At 45.2% G+C, this 22,437-nt stretch overlaps 2 protein-coding genes across 3 annotated transcripts; one reads left to right on the plus strand and one right to left on the minus strand.

Annotated features, from left to right (window-relative positions):
- The first annotated feature begins 433 nt into the window (after nucleotides 1-433).
- Nucleotides 434-2,129, plus strand: LOC127607141 (pre-miRNA 5'-monophosphate methyltransferase). Of its 2 annotated transcripts, none has more exons than XM_052075268.1 (2): nucleotides 434-876; nucleotides 1,351-2,129. In XM_052075268.1, the coding sequence occupies exons 1-2, from the start codon at nucleotides 862-864 to the stop codon at nucleotides 1,882-1,884; spliced, it is 549 nt and encodes a 182-aa protein (XP_051931228.1). In that variant the 5' UTR covers nucleotides 434-861; the 3' UTR covers nucleotides 1,885-2,129. The 2 variants fall into 2 exon arrangements, with proteins under 2 accessions (XP_051931228.1, XP_051931227.1); XM_052075267.1 differs by having other exon boundaries at nucleotides 486-1,209; nucleotides 1,351-2,103.
- A 483-nt stretch (nucleotides 2,130-2,612) lies between these two features.
- Nucleotides 2,613-22,317, minus strand: ppp4r1l (protein phosphatase 4, regulatory subunit 1-like). The gene is made up of 20 exons (XM_052075082.1): nucleotides 22,183-22,317; nucleotides 16,948-16,992; nucleotides 16,114-16,243; nucleotides 14,115-14,221; nucleotides 13,869-14,011; nucleotides 13,643-13,789; nucleotides 12,183-12,290; nucleotides 11,880-11,945; nucleotides 11,205-11,363; nucleotides 10,796-10,920; nucleotides 9,543-10,027; nucleotides 9,045-9,346; nucleotides 8,886-8,960; nucleotides 8,606-8,791; nucleotides 7,303-7,464; nucleotides 6,227-6,327; nucleotides 6,024-6,144; nucleotides 5,749-5,883; nucleotides 5,517-5,658; nucleotides 2,613-3,884 (listed from the first exon to the last, which is right to left on the minus strand). The coding sequence occupies exons 1-20, from the start codon at nucleotides 22,187-22,189 to the stop codon at nucleotides 3,736-3,738; spliced, it is 2,895 nt and encodes a 964-aa protein (XP_051931042.1). The 5' UTR covers nucleotides 22,190-22,317; the 3' UTR covers nucleotides 2,613-3,735.
- Nucleotides 22,318-22,437: the final 120 nt, after the last annotated feature.

Below are 22,437 nucleotides of genomic sequence, written 5' to 3' on the forward strand. Positions count from 1 at the left end.
AAGTCAGTGACATTATTTAGTTTATTGGTTTGTTAATGCATAGTACACCTGCTTCAAATAACAAGGTGCACATAAAAAAGTTGCTACGATTTCGCTGTTGTCTTTGTTGTATGTTCTGTGGTGTTATTGTTATCCATCCATTTTCTCATCGGCTCTCCCAGCTTTCTTTGGACAGTAGGCAGGCAGGGTACACTCTGAACTGGTTGCCAGCTAATCGCAGGGCACACAAATAGAAACAACCATTTACGCACCCAATGACACCTAGGGTTAATATAAAGAGTTCCATGCCATGCACGTTTTTAGAATGTAGGAGGAAAACGGAGCACCCAGAGAAAACTCATGTCGGCACGTGGAGAAGTATTCATTCATGTTAATTTATGTTCAATCTTCTGTAAGTGATTTGTCACAGCTGCAACTGTTGTGAAAGCGCTGTATAAATGTATTGTATCGTATGAATAAAAAAATTCTCACGTCACGTCTACACTTCAAGATGTGGCTATTCGAGACACTTCCAGTGTGCATGTTCTCTGGGCGCTCCGATTTCCTTAGGCATTCCCAAAACACGTATGACAGTTTGACTGAACACTAAAATAGGGGGGGTCAAACATTCGAAAGAAATGCATATTCTTGTAGTTATTTATAGCAGAGTATGGTATAATTTTAATGGTCCGGCCCATTTGACATCTACCGGGGCTGTACGTGGCCCACAACGTGAAATGAGTTTGACCCCCGTTCTAAATTGTACCTCAGTGTGACTGTGAGTGCGAAGGGTTGTTTGTCTATGTGTGCCCTGCCATTGCCTGGCAACTTGTTCGAGTGTACTTCGCCTAATGCCCGAAGACAGTTGGGGTAGGCTCCAACATGCCCATGACCCTCGTGAGGATAAACAGAGTCTCTTTCTTTCTCTCTCAATTTTGTACATTTTACGCACGTACATTGGGAAGATCAAAACAAATTGTTTATCTCTACCCGGAAGCATTTGAGTGTTGCGCCACACACTTTACAATGGCAGCATGTGTGAACGACGATGACACTAATGAGGAAATCAAGGACCCCGGCGCGGCTCCGTATGGAAACTTTATCAATTATTACACTTTTAACCCACCGGAGAACAGATTAAATGTTATTCCCAGAACACTTCTTCAGGATTTAGGCTACAACGACCCCCGTCAAACAACATTGCTGCTGGACGTGGGCTGTAACTCGGGGGTTTGTCGAATAACATTTAATACCAATACAAATAAATGCTGTATCGTGGAATATGTTTAAAAACTATGCATTAAAGTCATTCTAATAATAAGACGAAAGGCTGATGGTGAAAAGTCTGTATTTGTTTTCCTCGACTGTCAGGAACTAAGTGTAGCCCTCTACAAGCATCTGGTGGAGACGCAAGGTGGAACCAACGTTCACCTACTGGGCTTGGATCTGGACGAGACCCTCATCCGGCGAGCCCAGGAGAATAACCCCCTCCAGGGCGGCGTCACCTTCGCCCTGTTGGACATCACCGGTGACTGCGCACCGCTGCGGGAACACCTGGCCCATCACGAGAGCTCCAGCTTTCACCTGACCCTGTGCCTGGCCGTCACCATGTGGGTCCACCTGAACCACGGCGACGCCGGCCTGCTGCGGTTGCTCTCACGACTGGCCGAGCTTAGCCGGCATCTTCTACTGGAGGCGCAGCCCTGGAAGTGCTACCGCTCGGCGGCCCGCAGGCTTAGGAAGCTTGGGCGCTCGGACTTTCACCATTTCAAGAACCTTACAGTGCGCGGGGACGTGAGCGAACACGCCAGGCAGCATTTGGAAAAACATTGCAACATGGAGATGGTACGCTGCTTCGGCAGTACCGCGTGGGACAGGAAACTGTTGCTTTTTAAGCGGAAGTGAGAGACGCAACTGTACAGTTTTTCGAGTGGAAACACGCACTCACTGAAGTTATTGTAAATGCAATTAAAAAAAAACAACAATAACGAAAGTGTTTCTCAGTAGAAAAAAATAGCACTACGCAGAAAGTTAAGGCTAATAGTTGGTGCATCTTGATTCCATGCATTTTTTAACAATAAAAACAAACTTACTGTAATTGTATTGGAATTTTTCAATGAGCCAAAATGTTGCATTTTTATCAATAGAATTTAAAACCATTTCAATCAGTAATTAAAATACACATTTAAAACAACGAAATGCTACATTTGAAAGCTGTATACGTTTTTAATTTAGTATAATTAATACAAATTTAAAACAAACGTCCAGTCATTTTAACTCCATACAGGTGCAAGAATAGGCATTAATAAAAAAAAAAAATTGTATGATGAATTGTCCCTCAGTGTGAGTGTGGGTGCGAATGGTTGTTCGTTTCTGTGTGCCCTGCGATTGGCTGGCAACCGATTCAGGGTGTCCCCCGCCTACTGCCCGAAGACAGCTGGGATAGGCTCCGGCGACCCTAGTGAGGATCAAGCGGCTCGGAAGATGAATGAATGAATGTATGATGTAGTCATTTTTAACATTTTATGGCTGCGGGTTAATGTAGTTACCGTGGCTGTTTTTTAAGGTTGCTAATGTCTACAGATTTCTGCAGTGAAAAAACATCTATCGTCATCAAAACAAGGGGGAAAAAACAATTTTCATAATTTTAATTACAGAGTACTAAAAATAACAACATAAAAGCTATTTTTAAAAGAAACCATTGAATATTACAAAGGTCTGTAAATCTTGTAAAGTTAGCATATAAAATCTTTGAAACAGTGGTGCATAATTGAGAAGAAAAATAATTTCCAATAAAATGTACAGTATATATTAACTGTTCTACTTCGTAAAAAAATGAGATGGACAACACAAAACTGACATACGAGATGAGCCGCCGCCACCATTATTGCGACATGTACATGCACAAAATTAGCTCTCAAGTCAATGAATGAAATCATTAAAGAAAAAAAAAACAAAAAGACATTTACAAGTGACAAGGACCAACAAGGGTGCCTCAATATCAAACCCTCGCTACACTGGCCTTGGTTGCATCAAGTCATAATTTATCCGCAGGGTTTAAAATGGTATACAAATTGGAGGGAAAAAGCCTTAAAAGTTGACGATTCCGCCACAAAGGGAGTGGAGAGAGGATGAGTCTGCTGTGCTACTGTACAAGCGCTCAATCAGATCCACTGAGAGCTCATAGGAGAGACTATACACACACACACACAAGAGGATGGGGGGGGGGGGGCATGCTTAAAATGTGCTCCAGCCCTTGTGAGGATGCTTTTTATTGGCTAGCCTGATGGAGGGCAGCCATGTCCAGGAGGTATTTCGTCGATGTCACATTTTATTATTTTGTTTTGGTAAACTGAGGAGGCGGAAGATGAGGAGTTTAGGTCAGAAATGGCGGCGGGTAACTTGAGTCCCCCTGAGTTAGTGCGAGCGTCAAAGAGTCAAGGCAGACGCCATCTCTTCCTTTAAGATGCTCAAAAAGGAGCCCAGAAATACAAAAAAGAAAAAAAAAAGACTTCAATGCTAAGCACACGCTTAGCTTTGGAGAGTCAAGCTTGTTAGTGTGGAGGAAAAACAATTTGAGTCCTGCTCATTTCCTGAAAACCGCTCTTGTGTGTTGCATCCCACCACAGAAGGGTGTGTGCTCATGTTTTTTGCGTTAGCGGTCACAAGGTGAGGTTGGACGAGGTGAGGGGGGCGGGGGGTATCCAGTTTGGGTGTGCTGGTAAAGAGAGAGTGGGTGGTCGTGTGTTCCGGAAGCTAGATGAGGGGGGCCGTATCCATGGTCAGGCTTTTGCTGGGGTCCAGGCTGGCGAAGAAGCGCACATCCCTGTCCTTGTCCGACTGGAGCGCCATCAAGGTTTCCTCCAGCTCATCCGACGAGGTGCAGCCCGCCTCCTTGAAGTAGGCTGAACACAGCACAAGGGCGGGAGGGTGATTGAGCGCTAGTTAGCTTAGCATTAGCTCTGAAGAGCGAGAATGGGCACCTCACCACATTCAAGCCATGTTCAACTTTCAGACTACAAAAAGTCTGCCTTAAAATATCCACAATAGTGGGCTCTGTCCTTTTAGCAATTACCCACAATGCACCACCGGCGGCCATTCGTGTATAGCTCGTTTATAACAGCCCTCCAATATGGTCGCCGGTGGTGCATTATGGGTAATTGCCAAAAGGACAGAGCCCTCTATTGCAGCCTGCAAAATCTCCACTTTGAACTTGACAAAAGATAAAGGAAGCTCACATTCGTTGTGACCTCACCAGTATACAGTAGATCATGGGTAGATTTAGCGTTGATGACGGAGTGACAGACTGACAACGACGGACTTGCAGATTGCTAAAATTTGATGATGATCCAAAAATAGCAAGTGACCAACTGTAATTTAGCGATGACGGAAACGTGGTTAAAATAACAGTGACGGACTGACTGAGAGTTTTGGTTGGACTTGAAGCGATGACAGACGGACGATTGACAAACCTGCAAAATTTGGGCAGTATATGATATTTGCACATTGCTTTTAAAAATATGTCTGCGTATTTAACATTCATGCTCTAATTTAAAATGTGCTAAATTAGAAGGAAGTTAGCAGTTAATCCATACTTGAATATTTTTTTCCACGACAGCATTCGCTCACCAACGACCACCACAAGTGACAATTTGTGTTGTATTACATTGCAGTACTGCCTTCATTCCATTTGATATTGGGACATGTTACAGCAACGATGGGCCTGCGCCCACACTCGGAACGGCCCTCAATTTCTGAAAATTTAAATGTTCACATGACATGAGCTGATTCAGATTTTTTTTTTTTTTTAATGTAAGTTTGAACTATTTTCAAGCGTGTAGAGAACTTTGAATTGCATTTTTATGTATGAAAAGTTCTATATAAATAAAGGTTGATTGATTGATTGTTGGAATGAGCCATTGAAAGGTGTAATACTCGTCTTAACCACTGGATTGCCTTGTGAAAAAGAGCATGTCATGGCTGCCACAACTTTGATCATAAAAATACATAAAAAGTGGCTGTGTCCAAATGTATAACTGGGTCCTCCGAAGGCCGCATTTTCGGCCGCATGGTGTCACTTCCGGTACAACTCGATTGGACGTGGTGTCCAAATCCACATTGAGCCTGTCCAAATTTGCCACGTTTTATGCAGTCCACGGAGACTACATGAGGGGAGCCTTTCCAAAGGACTCGGCCTGCCAACTGTAAACATTCTAGAATTTGGAAACCACGTGTGGGTGAGTCGGACCGGAAGTGATGTCATGCGGCCAAATTTGTTCTTTTCCCAGCATTGAAAGTTTGTTTTTGAAGTGCATGGGGTTTTAGTAAATGTGTGTTCTATATACAATGACACGCGCGCTCACACACGCACGCACACTTTTAAGTCCTGACGTCACCTTCAATTTGAGATACTATATATCAAAATGTATTATTATTATTATTATTATGATAGATTTAGGACGTACAAACAAAAACCCAACCGGCAAGAACAAAATGTAAGTCGAAGAGTGCCGATAGGTACGACGCTCAACTGGAACCTTTCTCCATGACGCTTTGTCGCAGGGCCTTGGCCACCAGCACACGCACGTTGGCCACCGGGTCTGACGAGAGGCTGAGCAGGCTGGGCAGGAGGTGCTGGCTGAACTGATCCATGGGCATGCAGTCCTCCTCCACCACCGCCTGGAATCATGCAACCAAGTGACAAATATAACGCATGAGGAGGTGCAGAAGGACTCAACATCGAGACGTTTTTCATGCCAAATGACTCACTTGGCAGATGAAGGCGAAGGCTTGTCGTCCCACCCACTTGGGACAATGGCAGAACCTGACAGTGAGCACGCTGATGAAGTTCACGGCCAAATCGTCAGCACCGCTTGAATACAATTTCTGGAGGATCTCCACCACCTGACATCAAGACAGCGGAATAGGATGACGTCCTATTTACAATACAAGGAAGTCTGGATCCACCCGGTCTATCCATCCATCAAACTGCGAGAGCAAAGAACCTTCACAGTTACGGGCCTAAGCTCGAATAAGTGACCCACCAGCTTGTAGGAAATCCACCTGACTTCCGAGACCTTGTCAGAGCAAAGCGTGAGTGCGATCTGCCTGAGGTAGTCGTACACGTCGTAGTGGCTATACAACTCGATGATCAGGATCAGCTGCCTAGAAGGGGAGCCGCAGCAAGGATGGAGGTTAATTCTCCACAGACCTTCACGGCGGGATTAGAAATGTCAGCCAAACGCACTCTGCCAGCTCGTATCGGAACCTCCAGTTGCGACTGTTGTCGGTCACCATAAACTCCTGGAGCTGGTACAAGTATTCTCTCCTCTTGTCCGCATTAAGCAACTGTAACCACAACATCAAAACGTCTCTTCACATGGGAAAACTTTGACAGGCTGTCAAGTGGGGACCGAGGCAACAGCTGGCACAATAATTCTGAATATAAGACAGCTGAAAACACAAAATAGTAACAATGACAAAACGTGCATCGACAAAACTGGTGAGTTTTTTTTCCTGTTGAATAATTAGATTAGATAACACGAGTGAATGAGTCTTCATTTGTTTCACCATTGACAATAGCTTGATGCCCGGACAAGCTGCCCACTTATTTATTTCGCGGCCATAAGCTGCCTGAACAAGCTGCCCATCGACCATTAATTTGGCTCACTAACTGGGTTGCCCACGTAGTTTTTCTGACATTAGATCACTTTCTTGTCACAAGAAAATGAAGTTTATACTGGAACGGCAAAATTGAACTGTTCTGGTGATGTTTTTTTTTTTTTTTTTGCAACAGAGCATCTTGATTAATAATGCAATACGAGTTAAGCAGGAAAACCTTCCTGTTTTTGTCAATCTCAGGTTCATTTTGCCACGAGCTGACGTCACAGTTGCTTAGGGCTCATGTAACGACCAATCATGGCTAAGCTTCAGAAAACAGGTTTGTCTGTTTGTTTGCCTCGTGGACATTGACCAGCGATAATATACTGTAAAATAAGGCTAAGGGAAAAAGTAGTTTCTATAAAGTCAGCCTTCCGAGAATTTTAGCAGAGTTGTGTGAGGGGCAAAAAAATAAACAAAATAAAAAAGCCACAGAATCATACTGTATTTTCCAGAAAACAAAGCCGCAAGAGCTAAATATATTTTTATTGGCCACGTCACTTTATTAGCCGCGGGCCTCCATGTTATAACATGGAATATTTAGCAAATTTTAATTAGTTAAGTTAATGCGTTAGCGTGGGACTATAAAGTAACATGCTAACAAATGTCCTCATAGTCCTTTGTTGCATTGACAATGGGAAGAGCAGATGGCTCCAGTAATACCTTGAGGAAGTCGTAGAGGTGCTTGAGGACACCGATGCGGACTTCATCCAGGTCCTTGAGGAAGCCGTTAAAGATGGGAACCAGATCCGCCGCTGTCAGTTGGTCGCCCAGGATGACCGCCAGTTCGTGGATGGAGAACGCCAGCGTGCGGCGCACTTTCCACTGCGCGGGAAGAGGCAGACGCATAAGTTACTTGGAAATCATCCAGTTCAAAAGGCAGAGCGCTCGAACCAAAACATCTGGACTTTGCGGCAAGAAAATCCTCCAAAAGACCACAAACATTGCATTAAATGATAAAACTGAAATCCACAGTTACTGGATAATGGAATCATATTGTATGAGCAACTAATTCATTTTGAACATAAAAAAATAGGACTGAATTTTAAGGAGCAAGAACAAACTGGATAATGAGTTTGCTTCACCAACTGGCTGTACATTTACCATTGAATTTGCTGTTAAAACAGGCAGTCCATTTACCTTGCTGCCTAGATGGGGTAGCCATTTAGCATTTATTTTGCCATCTTAACAGACCGCCCATTTACCCGATCGTTGGTCGCCTATTTCACATTTAACTGGCTGCCCATTTGCCATTTAGTTTACTGCCGAGATGAGCTCCCATTTATCTTTTAAGTCTGCTACTTAAGCGCGCTGCCCATTTTGCATTTCACTTGCTGCCTAAACAGGTTGCCAAGATGACCATTTTAGGTTTCTACCCGAGCGGACTATCCATTTTACTATTTAGTTGACTGCTAGTAGGAGCCCCGCCCGCATTTGCCTTTTGCGGTTGCTGCCTACGAAGGCGGCTCATTTCTCTTCACGCTTGCACTCATCACAGGCTGACTATTTACCATTTTATTTGCGACCTACACGGACAGCCCATTTACCATTGATTTTGCAGCCATGAGAGCCTGCTCACTTACCATTTAGCTTGCTGCCTTTATCGGTACGCCCTTATCCGACCGACTGAGTAGCGAATGTTTGCAAATGTATTGAATGTTGATTTTTTTTTGTCAAGGTTCATTCAAGTTTGCAAATCGTTACAGACGTTCGCCAATTTGTTCGCATTTTTTTTTTTTTAATGTGTTTAAATGTTGTCAATGAACACTCTTTTATAATTTTTGGAAGTGACTTTCGGTTTTTTTTTCTTCATTGCTTCTGAATGCCATGTTCCGAACGTTGTTTTTGGAGAGGTTTCATGGCTTTAGTGCAGCACATTGAGTTGCCTTGTGTATGAAATGTGCAATAGAAATGAAGCTGCCTTGCTTTGTCTTCTTTCGAGGGCTAAAAGTGGTTCGACTCCTACCTGGACATCAGTGGCCAGCGTTTCGTAGGTGTCTTTGAGGCAGTGCCAGTTCTGTCGACCCAGAGTGAGGGCCACGCCCGGCAGGCTGAAGGCACAGTGCTTGGCGATCTCCGTGTCCACCGTCTGAGCCCGCGCCGGGTCCGTCATGGAGAGGTACTGATCCAACAGCTGCTGGGGGATAACATTCTGCAGGCCAGCAAGACGAGATAGCAAGTTTTTCGGATCAGTTAGAGCAGTGATTACCAATCACCGTGAAATGATAAGAGGCGGAAGCACCGACCTGGACTTTAGGCTTATCTTTACACACCAAATCATCTTTGCCCTCTTCCTCCACACTTTCAATTAGTTCAGAGACCTGAAGCGCAACACTATGTTGTAAAACCAACAGGGATAACGCCAAGTCTATATATTTAGAAGTTCATCTTAAAGGACCTCATACCAGAACCGGGGAGTCAATTGGAGACTCTTCCGCATCCTCCGGGGGTTCCGTCTGTGTCTCCACGTCTCCTTGCTCTTGGACCGGACACGTTTCAGTGACCGGGTGGCTATCAGTCGCTTGCTCCTCCTCGGCAAGAATCTCGTCGGCCTCGGACTGAACTTCCACCGATTTGCTTGCAACAAGCGGGTTGTCTGCGTCAGCGTCGGCGGGTGAGTCGACCGGCTGGCATTCCGTGGGACTGTCGTCGGACGGGTTGTCGAGTTGAGCAGCCTTCAGAGCCGCAGACAATACCTGAACTTGAGCTAGGGGAGAACGGCAGAGCTCAGTCGGCATGGCGACACAAAGCTGCCCCAAAGCATTTTTCCCACATTCTTCAGTGAAGCTGATTACAGCACATCAGGAACATACAACTCTGTTCATAGTGGTCCCACGGGGCCGCCACTCAAACGCCGGACACTGATAATGCATCCTTGTTCCCCATGTTGTGCGCTCACTCACCTTGGACATCCGGGTCGTCCATGTGCGGCTGCAAACAGTCTAAGACCATCTGGATCTGGTCGCTGGTAGTTTTACCAGGGTTGGCCTTGGAATCGGGAAGACTTTGGAAATCTTCTGCTTCTTTTGAATCCTCCTTATTCTTCTTCTTCTCAATCATGTCTCCCATTTGACAGCTAAGCAATTCCAGTTCGCCGCTGATGTCTGGTAGAGGAGGCCTCCAAAAATGGAAGGAGTTAAAGTTCTCATCTGCCTGTGTGAAGTCTTTGGCATTCCTGGCGTTGTTGCCGGCATGCGACAAGTTGTCGAGCGCCTCTCCGTGAGCGAAGCTGTGGCAATTGTCGTCGTAGTTCATCTCCTCGACCGCCGGCACGTGCTCCGGCGACGGCGTGGCACGGCCATCTTGGTTGGGAGGCGTGTGAGCGATCGTTCGTTCCGTGCGGCGGCCGCTGATGTCAGCGCAATTGAGGGAGTTCAAGGAGCAGTCGCTAGAATGACAAACACACGGATGCCAAACGCTTCCCAACATCAATCTGTCTAATGCAGGAAATGGGATGGAAATTATCTGACTTATCCGGTTCTCAAGCGTAGGATGCGTTCAAGGATCAGTTACCAACACATTTGTTTTCCTCTATAATTTGCCAATTTTGGAAATGTTTTGACTATTTTTTTTAATTGAGATAACGACACCACACCGTCTTGTGTGGGGTTCACGTATGCTAACAATCGGGCCAAATTTGAGCATTTTCCCTCCTTTTCTTTCACAGTCAACAAAGGCTTAGCTATTGAATGTCTCTGAAAGATTATTGTGACCAATTATCTTCTGGTATTTGGTATGTTAAGTATATATTTTTTCTTTGTCCTCTCTGCTCGCAAAACAATCAGGCTTTAAAATCGCAATATGATAAACCTGTTCAATATTTACAATCGCAAATCCTAACGTGTGTGTGTGTGGTCAACAGTGTTTGTTTAATGGGTCTCACAAGTCATTCAACGCGATAAAAATGTTTGTGGGTTTGGAACCAAAATATAGTCACCAGATAAGTTAATATTAAACCTAGCTACTTTCTTCATTGTATTTTCCATTCCATTTACTGCCCCGTAGTACAGCGCTGCCTCTCACAGGTCAGTTGTGGTACTACGTTGCTCATCTCAAGTACACAATACAAGACCAGTAAGGACATACATGCTGAGTGGTTTCTTGTCATGTGAGGGGTTCAGTGGTTAAAAACTGCAATGTGTGTTCCCCTCTTTACCTGTCTGACGTGCACCTGGTAACATCGAGTAGCCCGCCGTCCTCTCTAAAGTGGAGGCCTGCGCTTGTTGGGTTGGCAAAGGTGGAGATGAAACGGCCCAGAGACTGAAAGGCAGCCTGCCTCACCTAAATAAAATATTGCAAGAACGTTTTGTTCGTTATTTTACTTGAAGCCACATTTTTATGACCTAAAATGGGTGAAATTGTCATAATTAAATAGCGGTACTGTTTATCGAATTGAGGAGTGGGTTTTCTTAAATATACACACAGAGGAGGAGTGCGTTTTTCATTTTGCTCAATGTGTAAAGTGCCTTAAAATAACTTACTGTGGATTGGCGCTAGATCATTAAAATCGTCTTGACAAGTTAAGTTGGCAACAGCAGTATACGTTTGATGTGTGCTCGTCTCACCCAGCGGGACTGGTCGCTGATGAGGCTGATGAAGAGCGGAGACAACTTTGCACGCCGCACCTCAGGTGACGTCGAATTGGAGACCATCATGAAGCACTCGGCGCAGGCTTTCCTGATGCCCCACAGGCTGTCTGAGCACAGGTCGAAGAACTTGGGAATCTATGTTAAAAGCAGTAAAGAGAATTGTTTCTAAGGGGGCTTGTATACAAATCATTTGGTCTCTGCCAGCAATCAAGTGCAAAACTAAACCAGCAAGGCAAATATCTTATCTGCCCGTTTCTGAAAATAGTCTGCGGCTGAGCAATTCTGCGCAACTATTACACAGGCCAATTTACATAAGATAATACAGCACAATTTGGTTTGGTAAACACTCGTGTGGGAGCTGCTGCCTCCATGTGTGAAAGTGCTTTGATTTTCTATCTGGGCATTTTCTTTTAAAACCTTATGCTCTGCTCTTGCAAGGTTCGTCGTAGTAAACAAAGCCTGTTAGTGGGTATTTTGACAAAATATGTAAGAGACATGATTAAACGACCTTGCAATTGATTTGATTTTTTAAAAAAGTGCATTGTATGACTCCTTTTGAAAAGGCCACTCTGTCTACAATGGCCCAAGATAAACACACAAAATCGGAAGAGTAACATTGGGGGGTAAATGAATTGTTTTAAAAGTCCTTACCAGTAGTTTTTCTGTGGCCTCCTGACCCACAATTGAACAGAACTCTCCAAAATTTGCTGCGCAGACCTAGAATATAAGGGGTAGAAAAAAAACAACAACATTTGCATTTGTATCCTTTCAAAATTGGCACCTGTCATTGGGGAATAAACATTCCACAGGGATTTGCGCTTCCATCTGATGCGCAAAACTGAAATAAGTCTGGCTTGCATATTCATGGCAAAAATTCCTCCTAAATGGCCACATACCATAACTGCATATATATATAGAATCCCAAAGTAAAATGGAAAAAGTCAAATGCATTACCTTGCGCACTTGAAAGAGTCTGGCGTCGCTACACAAGTCGCAGAATCGTGGCAGTAAGAGATGCTCCACCGTGTCTTTGCTCAGCATGGTCACCACTTTACACATGATCTGAACACAGATGCAAAGGCGCAACACGGCTCAAGATGTGCTGAGGCTTTCCCAGTAGAAAATGTTTTTGAGGGGAATGGATGAGTGAAGAGCACATCCATGAAAAACATGACCCAAAGAAAATGTCAACGCTAACCCAGAAGCCATATGAAAACAAGGCCTGCTTTTATATGTGCATAGGCTAAATGAACAGTTAAATGCTCGTCTTACATACAGTGGCAAGAAAAGGTACTCAAAGTGCAGACGGTTTAACAGCCCGTTACTGTAATGGCGAACCTGAGCTCGCAACAGCCAACTGTATGCACGCATTTGCTGATTCCCACGTCACTTAACAGGTCAGGCCTCACCCTTTAAAGCCACGCACACTCAAAGTCACAGACATTAGTGTGGAACGTGATGATGGCGACCCTACGTGGATAACAATTCTACCTGCACAATTTGTTTTTTGAATCATAAAACCAATCTGTATCCAGCTGCTCGATTCATCGGTGGGATGATCGAGATACAGTAAAAATCTACCGTATTTTCCACACTCAATGGTGCGCTGGATTATGAGGCGCACCTTCAACTCATGGCCTATTTTTTTCATATACTGGACGCACCGCATTATAAGACGCAATCTACAATGCATCCACTAGATGGAGCTACGCTCAAGGAAATGCCAACAGAACACTACACTACACCCTGATATGGCGTAATACATGAATATTAAACAATATTTAATAAAGCAGCGACAGATTCACTAAACCAACAGCAAGTTATAACATTGACTTGTAAACGTTGAACTCTCTTGCCGCTGCTCTATTTCCATGTTCAACTGCGAAACCTTAGGTTTGAACTCTGCATTGTAATCTTGTCTCTAGCGAGGAGCCATTTTGGGGTTGACATATTACTGTGATGACCATACACAAGGCACATCGGTTTGTAAGGCGCGCTGTGAGTTTTTCAGAAAATGGAAGGCTTTTAGGTGCAACTATGAGTGCAGAAAATATGGTATTCTACAAATAATTGCTGGCAGCAGTCCACGATCTGACCTTCAATTAAGTTGTAAGCAATAGTAGACAAACACAATTTTCTTCAACTATTACCACGTAAACAATAATATTTAAAAAGTTTTTACTGAGCACAATATGCGTGCAGGCTAGAAAAAAAAAGTGTGCTAGTTGAACGAGATTCTCCAATCGCCACCACATTGATTGGACTGACTCCTGACTCAAATCACTCTTGGAGAAGTTGGAGAAATGTGTTCCGCGAACATCCTCAATCCGACTACGGTCGACCTTGTAGTGATATACTGTGAGTTCTGAAACATAAAAGCGTCTATGGGACACGATTGGGTTCAAATTACTCACAGCAACCGCCTCAATCTTGTAATCGTCGTCGCTGCTGGGTTCTGTGAGGTCCAGCAGAACCGGACAAACTTTGGATTCCATGTCAGCCTTTGAGATGAGGCCCTGCTCCAGCAGCACCAGTAGTGCCGCCTGGCTGGTCTTTCGCACCTGGACGATAAAGTACGCAACAATAGCATTTGAATGGTTTCTTGAGTCATCAGGGGGAAACAATCGTTTGGAATCGGACCTGGTTGTTGGGATCGGTGAGATATCGGACAACGATGGGTACTAAGTATCTGGAGAAAGCCGCGGGGAAGATGGGCCGACTTTCGTGTAAGAACATGGCGATGTTTGGGACCTGCTCCATCAGCTCGGCTCGTACAGTCGGCTCTGACAAGACACACGCATGCATTACTCTCCACTTGAAGCTCCAAACGGCATGTCTAGTGATATACTGAAACCAGCTAGTATATACAAGGGAAAATGCATCTACCTCCATCTTCTGACATTCTGGCAACCGTCTCCATGACACTGATGAAGTCATTTTCGTTATCGCTGAACTCACGGAGTACGTCGAGCAGCCCGCGGGCCACGATCTGTCTAAAATGCAAGAGGAGCGTCGCGTTAGTTAACCCGCCGACAACTTGTGAGAGCAGACAGTGTTCACACGGTGAACTCCATTGCGCACACGGACACGCACACTCATTGCAAAATCAAATAGTCAAGCATTGAGAAGCTGGTTGCGAACAGCTGAAAGTTTATGCAAAGAACAAAAGTTGTTCCTGTCCGCTTTGTTTTCTCTAACCTGCAGGATGTGAATAAGTAAATAACAAATGGTGGCTATTGTTGTAAATGTGAACCCACGTTCAGAATGGAACTAACCTCGAAGGCTTCTGTCAATACTCTGCTTATTGTGTGAAGCTTGAGCAAGTATGTGATGAGCACTCACCCTGGAATGCAGAAATTCACTCCGGCGTCACAAGCAAAGAAGACTTGGACGCCGTGTTACAAAACTCAGGATGAGCACCTTGAGGAAATGTCACCGATCGATCATTGAGGAAAATTAACCTATTTGTGATTCAGTCACGAGCCGAGTTGTATTTATTTTGAATGAATGATTGCGGACCATTATTGAGGGAGCAATAGTTGCTGGCAATTTATGAGAACCATTAAGTCTCTCTCATTCGCACCGTCAACCCACCGTCAACATCTCAATTCCACATTCAAAAGGTTATATCAAATGGAAACTTTTCTCTTAGTGTCCAGCAAAGACAACATGCGTCATGTCACAATCCACAAACAAAAACAACAACCATGATGCTGTTTGACACGGAAGAGTGAGCTGACAAGTTCAAATGAAGGATCCGACTTTTTATCATATTTCCTGCCAGATGTGGCATCACTTTGCAATCAGCACACTGACGATGATGCCATTTCCTACAGCAGGGGTGTCAAAACTCACAAAGCGGGCTTTAGGTAGCGAGCCAAACACGCACGACATTTTTGTACCAAAACTGAATCCTCTTGAACGTTACGCGATTTAAAACCAGACAGGCTCGTATAACCTTCCCAAAAATAAATCAACATCAATTTACAATAACTTACAAAATAGCTTGCTCCACATAAGGCTCCTTATATGGGCAAGACGACTAAATTGCAATTGAATCCGACAGATGGCCACGAAACAAAACACCTCGCTCAAAACAGGAGATGACAAAAGAACATGTCCAGTATCAACACATGAATCTGAACAACTATTTTAAAAGTGCCATGTTGAGAAATCCATTGCAACTCCCTGCGGTGCTCTAATGTTCATCTTAGCCAACAGCTGCTCACACCGACGCTGCCAAAGATACATGTGTTTGAGCAGCATGTAGACAGCGGTCCGGAATGAATGAGGCCGGCTATTGTATTCTGGGTTTTGTAGTTCGTGTTCCATCAGCAGTTATGGAATTGGAGGAGGCAGCGGCGGCATTTACCGGCGTGCTTTTCTGTGGTCACAATTGGTGCATTTAACTGCTTTTTAATGCCTCTTTAATGTGTTATTTTGTACACGCAGAGTGTAATAGTTAATGTGTCATTTCATTTGCATAGTTTCGTTCGTGCTTTGAGGTGCCGCCCATCAAGGGAGAAATTACAGAGTTACGTCTCATTTTCGCGATTCACTAATCCTACATTGACAGATTTTCGTTTGGAAACCTTTTGGGGTGATGCCATTTTTACATGGATTTTTACTAATCTTGGCAGGGTTTGGTCCCGATGCCCCACAAATAGTGGAGGAGCAGTATAAACAACTAACTGAACTGGCAAAAAAACAAACAAACAAAAAAAACCCATTTGCAGTTCACCACAGAGAGGCAAAGCACTGAATCAAAGCCCGAAAATGTCAGCAGAGATGCAACAAGTTTTTTGATCTGTCGTCAGATGTAAACAATGGCGGGATTATCTGATGATAGAAATGTTTTTTTTGTTCTCGTCTCTAAACTCTTTACCTGTTAAAGACATTTTCACTGAAGGCGTACTTCTCCAGCCTCCCAAGTGGAGTCAGGTTGTCCTGGCCTGCGTCGAGGAAGGCCGTGATGCGGATGCTATCACACTCTGAACCGTAGTCATCAAATCCAACTGCAAGATAGACAGGAGTCGCTCCTTTAGGGACAATAAGCACGACAGTCCAGTTCACAGTCCAACTGGATTTCATTTTGTTTCACAAAGCCGGGGATGGCTGACAACAGTCTGGGGAGCTGCTTGTCATAAACCTTGAAAAACAATAAAATTGTTCACTAATACCAGAAGAACAAAGTGAGACAATCACAAGAATGGATGAATGGACAGCCAGTCTACAAATTTGTAAAAAATAAAAATAAAAAAGAAGCCCCTAAGAAATATGAACAATACTTTGAGAATGAAGTTACAAAAAAAGAAAAAAGAACGAACCCCGCCTCTGCCCGAAGGCAGCTGGGATAGGCTCCAGCATGTCTGAGACCCGCGTAAGGATAAGCGATTCAGATGGATGGAAGTTAAAATATTCATTTATATATACACCATATATGTATTTTTTTAAATATATTTTTTAAAAATTCATATAGAAGATAAAACATAACTTTTATAAGAACAAAATTGGAAAATAACACAAATAGAGTCACACCGTCTCAACAGGAGAACCCAAACTCGAGTACATTCGAGTACAGTATGAAGGGCCCTAACAAACGTTGGCAAGACTTAAAATCATTTAATTAGAACAATCAAGTCAATGTACGACGAAGAGAATGAATCCAACAACTTTGTTCTTCTAATATGACAACTTTTTTCTGATGTCAAGTACTCACAATCATCCAGATCATCATGGCCATCTTCGAAGTATAAAGATAGACCTGCAAAGATAAAACATGTGAAGAGGGAAATCAGCGCACAAAAGTGAGAGAAGGCCAGGGATAATCAACGTACAAAAGCATCACTTTGTGAATCCAAATGAAATTGTCGGGGTACGAGGCAGTAAACAATTCCTAAACCAAAATAGCATTAACTTAGGTAACAAGTGGAAATCAGAGCAACAGGCAAACGGGAATAAGTTATTTTTTTTTTCATTTAAAAAAAATCTCTTACTCTAGCTTTCATAAGAGTTATGGAATACAGTCATAAATATAAAATACATTAAAGAAAATTTCACATTTACAATTGATACACTTCGACGCTGATACACTTCGGATCAATCTGGGGAGAAAAATGAAATGACCTTTTCCATTTGATCCAGCCCAAAAGAGAGAAAAATAAATTACTATGAGGAAATGAAGCAGTACGAATAATACTTTTACCATATTATTCATTCATGAGAGGGGAAATGGTGAACTCCTGTTACAGTCGTTTCTCTGCAACAGCAATGGGATTCCTGGGTCTATCTGACTCGTGCCATTGTTTATTATCCAAAAGTGTCCTAATGAAAACGTATTAAAATGAATTTGGTTTAGATCTCAATATAAACTCCATCACTAACTATTTCAATACAGTGCTTTACATAAATATAACACTTATGTTGACGTTACCACAGCAGAAGTCTTGTATACGAGTGCATGAGGTACATGACTTGGAATGTTCGTCACACTACGAGATGGCCTCCAATTCTGCCTAATTAACCGGTTTAAAATAACACTGTCATCCAGTCTGTGATCATGACACATGGCGGCGCAGCCTGCTGAAATATTCATTTGGTCTGAAAGCTATCGAACTCACATACTCACAATACAATCGCAATGGATTTGACGAGTATGAATGAGCTTTTGAAAGATTGATTCGATTGAAAAGATGAGTGATTCTCAAAATGGTGTATGGGATCGCAAGTTGTGCGCAAGGTCGCTCTAAAAGTATGTGAAGAATCACATAAATAAATAACCAAACTGTGTATGTGTTACAGTGACTTAATTTATTTAATGCAGTACACTATTTTGTTCAGTTGTATTTGACTTTTAAGTACTATAGCAGTCACATTTAATCTTTTCAAGTGTTTATTCAGGCACAATTTCTATTTAACTTGGGTGGGATACATTTTAACTTGATCTTTTTCAGGACCAGTGTTTATTTTTGCCATCTTAGACGTGTTCAAACTGCACACAAAATTACATCGGCTTTCAACAATATTAGGTCAACTTTTTAGGAATAAATCTCCTCCCTAATTTTTGCTGCATTTTAAATACGGTCTTGATGAAATGAAGGAGAGAGAGAGAGAGAGAGACTCACACAAGTACACCCATGTTAAAAAGACAAACAACCGAATACAACTTCCATCCATCATCCATCCATTATCTACCGCTTATCCGGGGCCGGGTTGCGGGGGCAAAAGCTTTAGCAGGGAAGCCCAGACTTCCCTCTCCCTAGCTACTTCTTCCAGCTCTCCCCGGGGGATCCCGAGTTGTTCCCAGGCAAGCTGGGTGACATAGTCTCTCCAGCGTGTCCTGGGTCTTCCTCTGGGTCTCCTCCCGGTGGTACATGACCGGAACACCTCACAGGGGAGGCGCTCAGGAGGCATCCGAATCAGATGCCCAAGCCACCTCATCTGGCTCCTCTCGATGTGGAGGAGAAGCGGCTCGACTGAGCCCCTCCCGGATGACTGAGCTTCTCACCTTATCTCTAAGGGAGAGCCCGGACACCCTTCGGAGAAAACTCATTTCAGCCACTTGTATCCGGGATCTCGTTCTTTCGGTCACGACCCATAGCTCGTGACCATAGGTGAGGGTTGGGACGTAGATCGACCGGTAAATTGAGAGCTTCGCCCTTTGGCTCAGCTCCTTCTTCACCACGACAGACCGATACAAAGTCCGCATCACAGCAGACGCTGCACCGATCCGCCAGTCGATCTCTCGCTCCCTCCTGCCCTCACTCGTGAACAAGACCCTAAGATACTTAAACTCCTCCACTTGGGGCAAGATCATCCCCCCGACCCGGAGGGGGCACTCCACCCTTTTCCGACTGAGGACCATGGTTTCAGATTTGGAGGTGCTGATTTTCATCCCAACCGCTTCACACTCGGCTGCGAAACGCTCCAGTGAGAGTTGGGGAGCCCCGTTTGAAGGAGCCAACAGCACCACATCATCTGCAAAAAGCAGGGATGTAATACTGAGGCCCCCAAAACGGACCCCCTCAATGCTTCGGCTGCGCCTAGAAATTCTGTCCATAAAGGTTATGAACAGAATCGGCGACAAAGGGCAGCCTTGGCGGAGTCCTAACCCCACTGGAAACAATTCCGACTTACTGCCAGCAATGCGAACCAAACTCTGACATCGGTGGTATAGTGACCGAACAGCCCGTATAAGGGGGTTCGGTACCCTATACCCACGAAGCACCCCCCGCAGAACTCCCCGAGGGACACGGTCAAACGCCTTCTCCAAGTCTACAAAACACATGTAGACTGGTTGGGCGAATTCCCACATACCCCCAAGGACCCTGCTAAGGGTGTAGAGCTGGTTCACTGTTCCACGGCCGGGACGAAAACCACACTGCTCCTCCTCAATCTGAGGCTCGACTTCTTGACGGACCCTCCTCTCCAGCACCCCTGAATAGACCTTACCAGGGAGGTTGAGGAGTGTGATCCCTCTGTAGTTGGAACACACCCTCCGGTCCCCCTTTTTAAAAAGAGGGACTACCACCCCGGTCTGCCAATCCAGAGGCACTCTCCCTGTTGACCGTGCGATGTTGCAGAGGCGTGTCAACCAGGACAGCCCCACAACATCCAGAGCCTTGAGGAACTCCGGGCGGATCTCATCCACCCCTGGGGCCTTGCCACCGAGGAGCTTTTTAACCACATCGGTGACTTCAACCACAGAGATAGGAGAGCCCACCTCAGAGTCCCCAGGCTCTGCTTCCTCCAAGGAAGGCGTGTTGGTGGATTTGAGGAGAGGTCTTCGAAGATCTCTGCCCACCGGTTCACAACGTCCCGAGTCGAAGTCAGCAGCGCCCCATCCCCACTGTACAAAGTGTTAGTGGTGCACTGCTTCCCCCTCCTGAGACGTCGGATGGTGGACCAGAATTTCCTCGAAGCCGTCCGGAAGTCGGCTTCCATGGCCTCACCGAACTCTTCCCACGCACGGGTTTTTGCCTCGGCGACCACCGAAGCCGCGGTCCACTTGGCCAGTCGATACCGGTCAGCTGCCTCTGGGGTCCCACAGGCCATAAAGGCTCGATAGGACTCCTTCTTCAGCTTGACGGCATCCCTTACTGCTGGTGTCCACCAGCGAGTACGGGGATTGCCGCCACGACAGGCACCAACCACCTTACGGCCACAACTCAGATTGGCCGCCTCAACAATAGAGGCACGGAACATGGTCCACTCGGGCTCAATGTCCCCCGCCTCCCCCGGGACATGGGAAAAGCTCTGTCGGAGGTGGGAGTTGAAACTCCTTCTGACAGGGGATTCCGCCAGACGCTCCCAACAAACCCTCACTATACGTTTGGGTCTGCCAGGACGGACCGGCATCTTCCCCCACCATCGGAGCCTACTCACCACCAGGTGGTGATCAGTTGACAGCTCCGCCCCTCTCTTCACCCGAGTGTCCAGAACATGCGGCCGCAAATCCGATGATACAACTACAAAGTCGATCATCGAACTGCGGCCTAGGGTGTCCTGGTGCCAAGTGCACATATGGACACCCTTATGTTTGAACAAGGTGTTCGTTATGGACAATCCGTGACGAGCACAGAAGTCCAATAACAAAACACCACTCGGGTTCTGATCGGGGGGGCCGTTCCTCCCAATCACGCACCTCCAGGTATCACTGTCATTGCCCACGTGAGCATTGAAGTCCCCCAGCAGAACAAGGGAGTCCCCAGCAGGAGTACTCTCCAGCACACCCTCCAAGGACTCCAAAAAGGGTGGGTATGCTGAGCTGCTGTTTGGTGCATATGCACAAACAACAGTCAGGACCCGTCCACCCACCCGAAGGCGGAGGGAGGCAACCCTCTCGTCTACCGGTGTGAACCCCAATGTACAGGCACTGAGCCGGGGGGCAATGAGTATGCCCACACCTGCTCTGCGCCTCTCACCGTGAGCAACTCCAGAGTGGAAGAGAGCCCAACCCCTCTCGAGAGAACTAGTACCAGAACCCAGGCAGTGTTTGGAGGCAAGTCCGACTATATCCAGTCGGAAATGCTCTGCCTCACACACCAGCTCGGGCTCCTTCCCTGCCAGAGAGGTGACATTCCATGTCCCAAGAGCTAGCTTCTGTAGCCGAGGATCGGACCGCCAGGGTCCCTGCCTTTGGCTGCAGCCCAGCTCACATTGCACCCGACCCCTTTGGCCCCTCTCATGGGTGGTGAGCCCATGGGAACGAATACAACTTTAAAATTTAATTTAAATAAATGACGTAAGCTAAGCAAAACTAAAAAAAACGTGTGTCCATTCATTGCGTGATTTGACACACGCGCGATTTCTGATGGAAGAGACCAGAAGGTGTCAAGAAACGTGTTTACAGCTGGTCATCGCAGGGAATGTGCTTCGAAAAAATAAAACAACAACTCGTACAAGATTCGATATTTAAACGCGGGGAAACACCGTATTAGGGGTCTTGACACTCTGTGTGTTTTGTTTGTTAAACCCACAGAAAATACAAGTAAAATAAATAAGGACATACAATATTTCGCATTGATACAGGGCACATTGGTGTATTTTGGTCATCTTATTGGCTGAAAATGACTTTAGCATTCAAGCTAACGTTAGCTAGTTCAACACGCTAGCTTCTGCTTTGGCAACAAATGGCTGTTAAATGCATTAGAGACAAGCGAATGTATTAGTTAGTGTTATTTGCCATGGATATCGGTACGTACGAATTAGTTGTGGTGATGCATGCCTCCATAAAGTGAGTCATTTCGATATCCTCGATCAGCTTTTGTTAGCCGATTGGGTACAATTGTTGCTAAGTTTGCCAACAGTATTCGATCCAGCCTTTTCACTCAGCACTTTTTTTCTTCCCGGAAGCCCACCGCAAGTAATCGGAATTCAGCCATTTTTAGTCACCAAATCGTAGCGTTAAAAGGCAAATACACACAAAGCATCGATAGCCACAGTGCTCCATTACCTGCCATGTTGAGGCTCGGCTCGGCTCTGCGGGCTGCCTTCCCGTGTGGGCTGTCACCAGGCGCTCAGCTGTCACTCAAAAAAAATACAAAAAAAAAAGAAAAAGCACTTCCTGAATGTATTTCCTGCGGTCGTTTGAACACAGATTGTGATAATCAGCTTGGGTGCAAAGTCGACATAACTCGGATCTGAACGCGGAGGGGAGGGTTGGGGGCTTTTGTGTTCTTGGGGATCTCAGCCCGACGAGAGACCCGCA

Source organism: Hippocampus zosterae, chromosome 9 (genome assembly GCF_025434085.1).
Source record: "Hippocampus zosterae strain Florida chromosome 9, ASM2543408v3, whole genome shotgun sequence".
Lineage (NCBI taxonomy): Eukaryota > Metazoa > Chordata > Actinopteri > Syngnathiformes > Syngnathidae > Hippocampus > Hippocampus zosterae.